General features: G+C 40.6%; 1 protein-coding gene across 1 annotated transcript; it reads left to right on the plus strand.

The window, feature by feature from the left end:
- Window positions 1-1,188: 1,188 nt before the first annotated feature.
- On the plus strand, window positions 1,189-4,564 carry tmem125b (transmembrane protein 125b). Its single transcript, XM_079347895.1, has 2 exons — window positions 1,189-1,708; window positions 2,959-4,564. The coding sequence occupies exon 2, from the start codon at window positions 3,005-3,007 to the stop codon at window positions 3,716-3,718; it is 714 nt and encodes a 237-aa protein (XP_079204021.1). The 5' UTR covers window positions 1,189-1,708; window positions 2,959-3,004; the 3' UTR covers window positions 3,719-4,564.
- Window positions 4,565-13,834: the final 9,270 nt, after the last annotated feature.

Here is a 13,834-nt window from a genome sequence, read left to right on the forward strand (position 1 = left end):
ATCATAATTTGACTTTTACGTTTGACCTTTCATTATTATTGTGAGATTTGAAGGCTGAAATGTACACTTAGTTATTTTGGCCACTAGAGGGAGAACCTCTCTGGTAAGGAGCCTCTCATTGGCTTGACTCTGCATTTGCGGTTCTCTAAAAGGATAAACCAAGGAGGCTCAGAATCATTGTTTGGCATTTAAAGGGATTTATCCATTGATCAAACATAGGAAGATGACTGGCCTCAACAGCCTCACAACAGTATGGACACGATACTAAGTTATAATATTAATATTTCCTGTCTTTCCTAAATCTCTTGTGTTTCGTTAACCAAGGATTGTACCATTCAACATTTATAAATATTTGAAAATATGTTTTAGTTACGGAAACTCACAGGTGTTGAAAACAACAGGAAGTACTTGCATCACCATTCATAGCACTCGAGAGTTGTTGCACTTGTTCTGTTTCAGGTCAATAATAAGTACTAAGTACACTACTCTAATGTAGTGTTGTACATTCAGTTCAGTCCAACATCATGAATATTTAAGCAATGACTATAAAAAAGGAAGAAATTTGGCTTTGAATCTTTTGGCTCTCCTCAGTGTCATTTTATTTTCTCTTATTTTTCCCCATGTCCACGTCTGTCATTTTCCTGCCCAATTGCTTCATTGTATCCACTCCTAAATGCACAGTGTGATGTCATTACATAAGGGAAACACTGGCCAGGCAAGCTGTTCACCCTTTTGGTACGCTCTATGTTTAGCAAACATTTCCTTAACCTCTCGTGTCTGTACGTACCTCACAGAAAGATAAGCATGACATGGATCCCTCCAAAGAGCAATAAATATTATTTGTCAACATGTTGATCAAATTTCTTTGTCCATTGTTCTCAAGGAATTTGTTTTAGATGTAGCTGTGTATTTCTGGAGAACATAGATCAGCGTCTCTCTGAGGTGAATGAAGCATTTACTCTAAGAGGCTCAGCTCAGTGTGTGAATGACGCTATCCTGAGGATCACAGAAACACCATTATCAGTACACACTGACATCACTCAGCCTTTCACAGCAGCAGAACAGCAATGGCCTACACTTCTCACAAACACACACACATACACCACCACCGCCTCCAGCAGCACAGTCATTGTGGTCACTGGCCAGCCTATTGTCTGTGAGGGGGCACACAGGACAATGTCTCCAATATCTGTCCAAACCATGATCCAACACTGCTATTGTGAGTGACCAGTCGCTTTTCCATTTAACCAGACAAGGTGCTGCTCCAATGTGATGGGAGGACAGATGGGGGGGTCCTCTGGTCTGCCTGGCACTGGGGATGTTACATATTATCAATCTGTGACGCCACAGCAGTCACTGTGTTGATCATGAGTGAGCATGTGGACAGGCACAACACTGTGCCAGCATGTCAACATCATCACTTACATTTCGATCCGTGTTGCTTTTCTGCCTCCAGCATGAAGTCAGGATACATTTTTCATCATCTACCCGAAGGCGCGTTATCTTCCACGAGTTGTTTTGAAAATCTACAAGTTTATCGCTGGAAAATGTCCTCTGAAGCTGCACTATGTTTTAATGGAAACTCCAACTCTCACAGAATGAAACAAGACAAAGCAAGCGCATGATATTTACAAAAAAGGATTTTAATTGTTTGACCAAACTTTTCAGATTGGATGGACAGCAATACATGACACTCTTCTAACACAAAGTGAGTATCTGTTTAACAGTAAAGTTAAACTGCAGAACAGTTGTCTTTATTTTCACACTTTTTAATGTTATTTTAGCAGGACTAATCCTGAGAGACAAAATCTCCTGTACAAGATGGAAGCACAAGAAAAGTCAACAAGTAAATAACAAACGAAACTACACCAAACAAGGAATTAACAGGATTTACTCTACATAAAGTAACAAAACATCTTTATTCATTCAATCTGTATTTAATTAATACAATGTGAAATCCTAAAAAATGATTTTATGATGTCTTTAGTTTACATTACAGTATGACACAAAACAAATCACAACACCAAACATTAGAAACAAAACACAAGAACATGTTTGCAGATGTTATAGATTAGAATACATACATATTAATATCACCAATGCTCCTTACAAGGGATTTTGTCTTCTTGATTTAATGTATTCATTGCACGGCTTATTTGATCGTACATAAATTACGTGTTTCATTATTTCTGCTCTGCCCCTCAAAGATAATGTCATGGTTCCCAATCTAATAAAATCTTTCCTTAATAGTAAATATAAACAAAAAATGTATATATATATTGATACCAAGTTTCAAATGACATTTTATAGAAGTGACATGTCCACACTTTGCTACTTGTAAACTAATGAAAGAGAACCCACATGGATCCAGCACGAGGCAGCCCTTGGCAACAATAACAAATGAAAAAAAATTACGCATGCAGAAACCCCAAACAAAAACAGACTAATTTGAACAAGCATACTTTTGTATGACACGTCTTTTTCAAAATGGACAGTACATTTGGTGACAGATCTATATATGTCACTGTTTAGTAAGTTACAGTTATATGACATATCACTGTACTTTACACTATGTGTAAACAAGGTCCATCCTTTTTTATTAACATTGTGATTTAAAAATAATGTTACATTTTATTCAAAATGTCTTATCCTGTTTCTTAATACTTGCTTTTACAAATTTCTGCATTTTCTGCAGCTTAGTGAAGTGCTTGTTGTTTCAGGACTTGAATCTTGAATGTTGGTTGACAACCATCTGCCATCACTGGATGGACCGAGAAAGTCAGAGATGCAGACAGCATCCATTATAAAATCAGATAGAAACTTATAGTAGAAATACCAATAGAAGGTTGAAAAATATTAGTGATAATAATTGTGGTTGAGTGATAAGGAACTACTCTCTTTGAAGAATAACCTAAATCCTGTTGATTTTATTCTGATAATTATCCAATGTCTTCACAGTCCTTGAAGGTTTCAATTTGGTTTGGTTGAACCTCCTGTGCACACCATGTCTGAGCTGCAGACCTTCTACCAGCCCCACCACCTCATCCGCCATCCCACAGGTCTCTACCTGGACCCCACCCTCATTCAGAGGCGTGTGCTTGATGATCAAGTGGAGCTGTGGTGGTTCAGAGATCCTCGCCGATCTCTGTTATGTTACTGCGCCTCAGTGGCTCTAATTCTTGGACTTGGTCTTGGCGGCGTGGGCCTCCTCTCCACCACCACCAGCCTGTCTGGGGAGTGGCGCCTTGGGGTGGGTATGACACTCTGCCTCCTGGCCCTGGCTGTTCTGCTCAAGCAGCTTCTCAGTTCGGCCATCCAGGATATGAACTGTGTGCGCAGCTGGCGGCGGATTGAGCAGATGAAGAGCGGGGGCAGGGCGGACCCCGCACTTATCTTAGCTGTTGGCGTGGCTTTGATGCTTTGTGGGACAGTTCTGATCTTTGTTGCCACGACCAGCAGCAGAGGTCACGATAGGAAGGATATGTTGGTGTCCAGTCTGATACTGATGGCTGCTGGGACAGGCATGGCTCTGGCTGTGGTGGGCTACGGTGTGCTGGTCTACCTGAAAAGAAGAAGGGAGCAGAGGAGGAGGATGATGATAAGGATGAACAGAGTGAGGAGGCTGGGGGGTCGAGCAGTCAGGGTTTTCAGTGTCTCAGGAGGACAGATGAGCCAGGCGAGGAGAGACACATCCTCGAGCAGAACCAGCCTTATCTGAATGAGAAGAATAAGAAAAAATCACATCATATCCAAAAAGGATGTCCAGCCCATAACCAACAAGGAAAACTGAATAAAAGAACACATAAAAGTGCAGATCTTTAGTTATAGTCTGTTGAGGAATATTCAAATCTTTTCAGTTCCACTACTGTGCGATCATTAAAAGAGAATCTGAACATAATAGGTGACAAACAAAAGATATGCTGCACATAGCGTTTGCAGGTTTCTGTTGTCTGATCACAAATTTGTTTGACATGTGTATAGCTATAAACGAAAATAAAGACTCTGTAATTCAGTTCAAACAATGACTGTTGAATATGTTTTCTGCTTCATACATCTGTTCTTCTCCCTCAAGGTTCAAGTTGACAAAGAACATGGCAGAATGACTGAAAATGGTATTAAAAACAATTTATTCATTTAAGTACATATCCAATCAGATAAATTTAGATTTTATATTCAGATGTATTAAAATACTTTTAGCTATCTTACATTAACACACTCAGGTTAAACCAGTAACTTCCTGCATGTTCAGACCACATCTAAAATGAAGTTACATGTTTTCATCCTGGTTTTAAAGTCAGCTTATAATTCATCAAACAGGTGAATACTTCACATACTGACATTGTGGATAAATTCTAACCAGGTTGTTATTAAGTAGCGCAGTATAAACAACAACTTGAAACAGCTTGCATGTGGATAAACTCACCATATGGAAAAATAATGATACAAATTTTTCAATTTAATTCAAGAAGAAGGAAAAGGAAACATATCGGACAGGTGACATTTTAATTTCAATTAAAAAGCTAACACCACAAAGAATGGCGAAACATTAGGAGATCTTTCTACTCTCTTTTATGAGCGACATCAACAAAGTGAAGTCATCTTTGGACTTTTTTATTTACCTCAACCTTAGTCATGTCCAACATTTTTCCATGGATGACTGATTCAGGTAAAACACTGTTGTCTCAGAGTCATGAAATTGGAAGTGCTATAAAACAGTACTCTACTTGCTTACTCAATTTGCCTGCCTGCACAGTCCAAACAGGGGATTTTGTTTTCTTATATACACCATACCGTACTCAAATGTGCTTGTGAAATTTGTACTGGTCATCATATTATAGTACTTAAATTTGATTATTTATTGACACAATTTTGAATCAACTGTAGATCATTCAGCATTCACATGTATTATACATCTAAAATTCTTCATTAGCAGGTTCCTGGGGATCCCCCTCAAGGGTTTTTAAGGAACATTTTTCACTTTGTGAAATTATTAGACAAAATTGGAACAAGAAAACTGAAAAGAAAAATCAATTGTCCTTTATTAAATTATTTGTCTTCACTTTTTCTCTTTCACTTTAGAGGGTTAGGGTTGTTGGGTATTGTGGCATATATCAATTATATAGACCTTTAATGGTAAATACATCTCTCCTGAAAGCAGTCGATAACAGGAGATGTGTCACTTCTGCTAAATGTTTTGCCCACTGTGGAGATCTTGGAGGCTACCAATATGAACGATAAAAACAAAACCACATGCCTAAAAATGTGTGGATTTCTGTTGCACAGTGGCCGTTCTGGAGTATGTTGGGCCACAGGCAAAACATTTATTGAGGGCCACTCCAACCAGCGTTCATTTTTATTTTCTGTTTTCTTTTTCATTTCCATAGAGATAATTCTTCTTCATTTTCGTTCAGTAACTTTTATTGACGAACTTTGGTTGTTACAGCAATCATGCATGCTACACCTAGCTATGAATACAGTGCTATTAGACTGGGCCCCCATAGGAAGGTTTTTTCTACTGTCATTGAAAAATTTGCACAATGTGATTTAGGGTTTGTCAGCTCTTTGTCAGCTCACTACTGGCCTGGCAACACCTCTGGTTGCACATTAGTTATACAGTATGGAGGAATTCATAACAAGACCTCACTTATTATATGCCACGTTTTAGGCCATTTTTTTAAATGCTATAATTACATACTGCTACACTGGGTTTTCAAGATTGTTGTTGATGATATTTCATCAGTTTCGTGTTTCGCCTCTTTTGTTTATGCTTACTCTGAATTGTGAGCTTTAAAGATATTTGTCAGTTAATTTCTAAAAAAAACTGTGATTGATCTTGAGGTGTGAAAACAAGAAAAATCGACTGACTGATTTGTTTTTAAAAAGGCCTATTGATATATTTTAAGAGGCCAGAGCAACAGGGGTTTGGACTCATCACTTAACTGCTGATCTTCACTCAGAATATTCTTTACAGTCTTATTTAATATCAGCTATGAAAACATAGTTTTGCTGGAATCTTCTTTTTTCCCGATATCACCCGATAGTGAAATGAAGATCATCGTCACTGTCCTCCATGACTTCATCCCCCTCCTCTTCCTCTCTTTCTCTCTCTGCTCTGTCTTTCTCACTGGTCTGGATGTAGTTATCCTCAATGAATCCGTCATCATCCTCATCCAGTCCTCCTGGAGTTCCTCCAATCCCGCCCATTCTCCCCATCACACTGTTGGGAAATGACGCATCCTGCCCGCATTGACTGACTCCATCTGCTTCTTGTAGCAGAGAGTGTCTGTAGCTTGCCAGAAAGCGATGAAAGAGGCGTAACTTTACCGTCATCACAATGAGGAGAGAGAGAGTGAGGACAGTGCCGAGTCCTGCAGCCAGATAGGACCACTCCAGTGACTTTGGAGGTGCTTTATCTGACGCCCGTGACAAGAGAGCAGAATGCATGTAAGGCATGTAATTATGAAGTTAGGAAGGTCAACTGACGTGCACAAAATGTTTTGTGTGTAATTCTGTTTTTTTACTCACCCAGATGTTGAGTAATGTTAAGAGAGGTTGAATTGACTTCTTCCATCAAAAGATGTCTCTGAGGCTCATTGTGTCTCCCAACATTGGGTATAGTGGCCTGATGTGAGTCTCTGATAAAAGCTCCACAAAGTGAAAACACCACACTGATGGTATAGCTCCACTGTCCCATCTCTGTGTGCTGAGGGAAGATCTGAAAAAAAAACCAAACAAAGAAACCAGAGATGGTTAGTGAAAATCATGAGGCGATGCTGGGAAGGCAAGCCTTTAGCAGCCAGAACTATTACAGCAACCGTGACTCTTTCAGTGCACCTGATCCCGATAACAGGGAAAATTAGGGTTAATCATTGTATTTAGGGACCAGTAAATGAAACTGACCCAGGAGTATCAAAGGATCAATGTAATCTGAGAGTTCAGATTGTTCAGTTGGCCAATTTGGATACCTATAACGAGCATACTGGTCCTGGTTTTCCTTTGTTTTTTATTCTATATTTTGATTGTTTAAGACACTGTTTAGTATTATAGATTTGGTTACATTTAACCCTGGCCTCGGTTGTCATTACACAAACCTAATATTTCAGTAATAATCCACCTGAAGAGCACAACTAGCAAACGTATCTCCCCTGTGGTACTAATAAAGTCTGATGAAAAAAAATCACCTGATAACCTCATTAAACTTTATGATTGAGTTGTTCTCTTTTTCACACCCAAAATGTCACATGCATAGTTGAGGAATGCTTTTATTGACAGTCCTGAGCTGCTTGTTCATTAACTTCAGCCTAAAAATACAGACAGTATATCATCTTTATTACAATATATTACGTGCTGTATCCATTATGCTTGTTTTGACATATATATTTAAGGCAGCTCAGGTAATGAAGATAAAACAGTTTCTAGTGATGCAGACAGTGACACAGAAGTTACCGTCAGCAACAAGTCATATGACCGTTTCAGAAACTCTACTCTAAATCCCAAACTGTGGTAGGATAATGTTCCAATTTCAATTAAAACAATAAAAAAAATGACAGTTAAAGTGACTTACCTCTTGAGAACTTTAAGAAACAGATCCGATGTATGTCTTCTTCACCTGACTTCTTCTGCTGTTTGTGTTTCCTTGTAAGCTTCTGTTGGTAAAACTTAAGAGACTTGCGGGCAAAGGTTGCAGGACATTCCATCATACAACCCTGACTGCACCGTGCCCTTAAGACAGATGTTAATGTGTAACTTTATTGGGCTTGACCCAGTTCTGTTTGAAAATTCCTTTCTCAGTCACTATTTTAAACAGGAGTAAATGTTCTTGTTATTCTTTAATGGGAGTATAGGCAGACAGTATTTTGACATTAGAGGTCATTAAATCAGTCTTAGAAAGGAAATGAGAACAGGGATCAAAGTGTTTGCACGACATGTTACATGTGTTGTATTAGTGCTCTGAGTCCAGACAGTGGCAGTGTAATCACATAATACTAAGATTGAAACAAAAGCACGATAGTCCACATGCTGTGTGCTCTGATTGGCATACTGTCATGGTTTACTCCGTTTAGATTATTCCTTGTTTTGTTACTTAGTTAATTATCGATCTTAGTAATGCTCGTCTCCCTTGTGTTAATGTTTCCTTGTAGTCTTTAGTGTTTCCTGTTTTTTTAGTGAAGTTTCTCTATTTGTGTAGGCCTATATTTTTAAATTCTTGAGTTTTCTCTGTCTTTGATGTTTCATGATTTATTTTGTAGTTGTCCTCAGTGTTTCCCTCCAGTCTGATTGCACTCATTGTCTTCACCTGTGTCCTTAGTCTCACCTGTGTGTCATGATTTGGTTCTGTTAGTGCCCTCCCACTTGTGTGTGTTGTCTCTCTCCCTCTGCTCCTCCTGTGTCTCCTCCCCTGTGTGTCTTCTGTGTGATCAGCAGCAGGCGTGGCAGCCAGGTGTTCCTCATCATCTAATCAACCTCCAGTGCCTATATATACCCGGACTCTTTCGTCACTCGTCGCCAGATTATACTCATCCCACAGTGATAGTGTACACTGTTTCAGACTCTCGTGTATTTTTTGACCCCTTGTTATTTTTGTGGATTTTGTGTACTAACCCTCCTTGTGTTTCTCCCCTGCATCAGCTCCCGCAAAGACTCACCTGCTCCTCCATCCACCTGTCGATCCGTCTGCCTGCTGCTCGTCTCACCTGTTTCACCTTACTCGTTCGGGATTCAGGATGAGTGTCACTCGTGTCACTACCTCGTGTTTATCAAATTTATTGTTCACTGCAAAAGAAAAGAACTCTGAGTCGTGTGTCTGGGTCCAAACATTATACACAGTGTGTAACCCATGTCTATTTTGTCTTTGTGTGTTTAAATTGTCCCCATTTACTTTCACCATCCTCTTTACTTTAACCCTGTGGAAATGTCATGGGGTCATCACGTTTTGATAAACTGACTGTCTTGCACTTGGCGACGTAATAATGCGACAGTGGCAAAGGTTAGAGCCAAGGTGAAACTACTATTTTAGGAAAATGGACTACCAAAAGCTCATCTTAAAACCTTTCCCCTGTGCCTTCTTACCGGTTTAATAATCCTAATAACAATGTTGGAATTAAAATAAAGAGATGACCAGGGTTTTTCTTTCTGATTGTTGTACAACATCAGCATCACGTTCATAGTTCACCTCTGGGTTCATGATTGATGAAAGTTGTTCAATGCACATTATTGCAGTGGTAACTTACATGATCTGCCTCCCTTTTCCTTTTTTCTGTATTATAAACAATGTTTTATATTACATCTTTCTGTATGAAATAACAGCAAAACATCACATATAATTTATAAAAGTGTTTACACACATCATAAAAATACAAAGGAAATATGGCATAAGTCAAATCAACATTGAATGCAGATTGTCTCCACATTTCTCCTCAAACAGACCGTTAGCTTTCCTGATCAGTCGGATGCACGAGTCGCTTTAAAAGTTGCAGCTGAAAGGAATTGTGGGGCGGCACTTCATCTCCTTTCTAAAAATGGTCCAGTGTTTCCTGTGCTAAAGGAGGTTGTAAATGAAGCATTGACGCATTCCCTTTTAGAGAAATCAAACCGCTCTTATCATGGCCACTACTGCCGAACTCTGCCAGGTCATTTCACTCAGTTGGGAACGTTCCTAAGCAAAAAAGAAAAATTGAATGCACCCTCTTTGTTTTGCTTCCCTTCTGCGTCAGATTATTGTTGTTAGTTGTGTTGTGTGAAACCAAATCTATGTCAAAGCTTCTCTGTCTCGTGATTTTTCTCTCTGCTGTACTGTTTTTTTAAGTAGCTCTCTCCATTTGGATTTTTGTTTTGTTTTGAAGAAAGTAAGTTTTGTTTAGCCTTCCTACCTTTCATTCAAAAAATACATTTTTCTGCATTTTTATTCTCCACTTGGGTCCATCTCGTTTGTTTTTTCCACATTTGTAACCTTATTCTTGATTCTCTATTTCACGTCTTTTTTTCTTTTTTTTTTGTCAATGCACATTTAGCCATGACCTTTTTGGCACTGTGGGTGAAAATGACTTGCTGTCAGAAGAGCTTAATGTGTTATTTAAGAATTCTGACACTTGACCTCAGCCTCAACAGCTCAGCCAGTAGGCAGAAAACTCTCCTTTACAAAGTAGCAGCAGAAATCCTCTTTAAACAGGGAAATAAAGGTTTGATTGTCACAGCTTAGAATGGTTTTTATCCTTTTTACCTTTGTGTGATTTAGAAACACTTAATATATATTTTATCATCCTTACTTTTTAAGTGTAGTATCTTTTTTAGGCCTGTCCAAAATATAGCGGATGACGTTAAAAGGAAAGCGTTCTATTTCATACTATTTGCTTTTAGCCTGTATCTTTTTATTTGACTTTTTCAGGCCTTGCTTTTTTATCCATTATCAATCCTGGCTGTTGGACACTTAATCTAATCAACTTAAATCAATTAGGCTACTAATTTTAGTCCATTTATTATAACTTTCTGATAACTACTATATAATCTGTAAATCCATGCACATCCACTTCCTGGATTTTCTTCCATGTTTCAATAATTTCCACGCCAACCTTCAACAGCGGATGTATTTTGTAAAAACTGTAAAGCCCCCAAGAGGCACTATTCCACACAGTCTAGATATTTTTTCTTATATTACATGTATGCAGTTGACAGTATGCCCTAAACCAGGGGTGTCAAACTCCAGTCCTGGAGGGCTGGCTTTCGAACTGGCACAAATGGAGCTCAGCGTAAGTTCAGACAGGAAGACTGGTGTTATTCTTTCATTCATTCACCTCTTCATTCATTCTTAAACCACACCCCCTACTACCACCTGTATCTCTCTCTGGTAATAATAATAATAATAATTTACACTTTATTAATCCCACGAGGGGAAATTCGGTTTACACTCTGTCTGTATGCAAACGTGAAGGACGCCTACACTGCCACCCCGTTACCACCTCTGGGTAAGTCCGACCACAACCTGGTCCTACTAAAGCCACAGTACAAAACCATGATCCAGAGACAACCGATAACTACACGCACCTTCAGAAAGTGGTCTCCTGAGGCAGAGGAGGCGCTCAGAGACTGCTTTGAGACCACTGACTGGAGTGCCCTACAAGAGACCCATGGTGATGACATTGAGGGGGTCACACACTGCACAACTGACTACATGAACTTCTGTATGGACGTTGTGGTTCCCACTAAAACTGTGCGCTGCTTCCCGAATAACAAGCCCTGGATCACCAGCGATGTCAAGGAGATCCTTAACAGGAAGAAAAGGGCATTCAAGGAGGGAGACCAGGCAGAGCTGAAGCGGGTGCAGGGGGAACTCAAGGTCAGACTCCGAGAGGCAAAGGAGGAGTACAGAAGGAAGGTAGAACAGAAGCTGCAGCAGAACAGCATGAGAGAGGTCTGGGAGGGCATGAAGACCATCACAGGCTGCAGGAAGAAAAACAACAACGCAGAAGACATGGACCCTGAGAGAGCAAACCAGCTCAACTTGTTTTTCAACAGGTTCGACAGCCCCGTCGCTGCAGCGAGTGCCTGTCCCCCCAGCACCCCTCCACACACCCCCTCCCCCCTCTCACTCCCCCCAACACCTCCACCAGAACAGATACAACCTCCAGTGACAATCCATCCCCCCTCCCCCCCACCATCACCAGAGACCAGGTGAGCAAGGAGCTGAAGAGACTCCGCCCCAGGAAGGCAGCAGGCCCAGACAAGGTGTGTCCCAGGATGCTAAAGGCCTGCTCTGCTGAGCTGGGGGAGCCACTTCAGCACATCTTCAACATGAGCCTGCGGCTCGGGAAGGTTCCTGTGCTCTGGAAGACCTCGTGCCTCACCCCTGTCCCCAAGAAGAAGAACCCCAGTGAGCCAGGTGACTTCAGACCAATCGCTCTGACATCCCACGTTATGAAGACCTTCGAACGGCTGCTGCTCCAACACCTCAGACCCCAGGTACAACACGCACAGGATCCACTGCAGTTTGCATACCAGGCAAAGGTGGGCGTGGACGATGCCATCCTCTATCTTCTACACAGGGCTTACTCTCATCTGGACAAAGGGAGCAGCGTGATGAGAATCATGTTCTTTGATTTCTCAAGCGCTTTCGACACCATCCATCCCCTCCTACTGAGAGACAAGCTGACCGAGATGAGGGTGGACTCGCACCTGGTGAGGTGGATCACGGACTACCTCACAGAGAGACCACAGTACGTCAGACTGAAGGACTGCACATCTGACACTGTGGTCAGCAGCACCGGTGCACCACAGGGGACTGTGCTCTCCCCCGTCCTGTTCACCCTGTACACCTCGGGGTGTGTATCATCCTGGAATTAACCAACCAGACTCTGCCACAAACTTTCTCTACCAATCAATGGCTTGCTGTCAATAGTTTAAAAACTCTCTCTCTTCCAGTCATCCTGTAGCTGCAGGCATACGCCGCAACCCTCCTCCACCCCAGTCACCTCCTTCCAGCTCAGCAGAGTCCAGGCCCAGGCTGAAACCCACTCCTCTTCTCAGCCTCCATCCTTTTCACCACCACCAGTGTCTAGACTCCACAGGGGGGCATCCTATCCCGCGTCGGCCTCACTACCCCTCAGAGCTCATGAAGTCGTCATGATGGAGTCTAGCCCCCAAAAGACTTTGCACATTTCATTCTACAATTGTTGCACATTTCATTGTAATAAATAATTGTTCATTCTTAATTAAGTCTCTCCTGATTGTAAGTGAGGGGAAGGCAGACATTAAATACTGAACAGGAGGTGGAGTTAACAAGACACAGGTGAGACACATCAGGTAATCAGCAGACCGGGACACTGGGGGAAGGGCATGCAGCCAACAGACCTGAAACGAGACACAGGGTAAGTAACAAAGTAAAACACAAACACAAGACATGAAACATGAGGGAAACCGAAATAAACAAAACACTTAACCCGGGGATGTGACATTTTGAAGTTAATTTTTCTGAAAACTTTAACAAATTTACAATTGAGCTGCTAGTCCATTGAAAATCATTCTAATATAAGTGGCTTTAAGGTTGGCACACATAAGATATCGATATTTGCTGATGACATCATCCTGTATTTAACGAGAGCTCGCCACACTCACATCATACAGCTCTCTCTCAGGATATAATATTAATCTAAAATAAAGTAAAATGTAATTCTTCAATTGATTCATACAGTGTCAAAGACAAACTCCCTTTAAGTATTCTCCCAAAGGATTTCAGTATTTGGGTGGATTTGCTTGTATTAATCTTGATAGCTGTTATACAAACTCAATCTAGTCAGCCTATTAGAGGAGGAATCGAAAGATTAAAAAAACTAAATTGTCACATTTGCCACTTACTTAATGAGGCAGAATTAATGTTATTAAAATGAATTTCCTTGGGCACAGGTAGTGGGGTTAGTGCACATGCCTCATATCTAGAGGCTCTTGTTCTCCAGGCGGGCGGCCTGAGTTCATATCCGATCAATGGCTTCTTTCCTAAGTAGAACATCAATATCATAAATCAGCAACTATTCTGCATTAGAAGCCATTGAATTTATTGGACATTTAGAGGGAAACTTCTATCCTTTTTGTTGTCCATGCCTAACAGCTGATTGCAGAAACGGTTTCCAAGAGCCCTTTTTAACCAATAAAACTTTAAAGTCTTATTATAACAAATTAACTGTCTGATAATTTGTCAAGAGACTACAACACATCTTAATATTGATTTTTTTAAAGTGATACATTTTGGGGCTTTTTATTCTTGTATTTAGATTTGACAGTGGCTAGAGTAAGAACACGGGGACAGAGTGGGGAATAACATATCTACACCAGCTGTACATCTCCA

Source organism: Symphodus melops, assembly GCF_947650265.1.
Source record: "Symphodus melops genome assembly, chromosome: 7".
NCBI classification, from domain to species: domain Eukaryota; kingdom Metazoa; phylum Chordata; class Actinopteri; order Labriformes; family Labridae; genus Symphodus; species Symphodus melops.

Excerpts from the sequence above, each read along its gene's own strand:
- tmem125b (XM_079347895.1), top strand. The coding sequence starts at position 3,005 with ATGTCTGAGCTGCAGACCTTCTACCAGCCCCACCACCTCATCCGCCAT.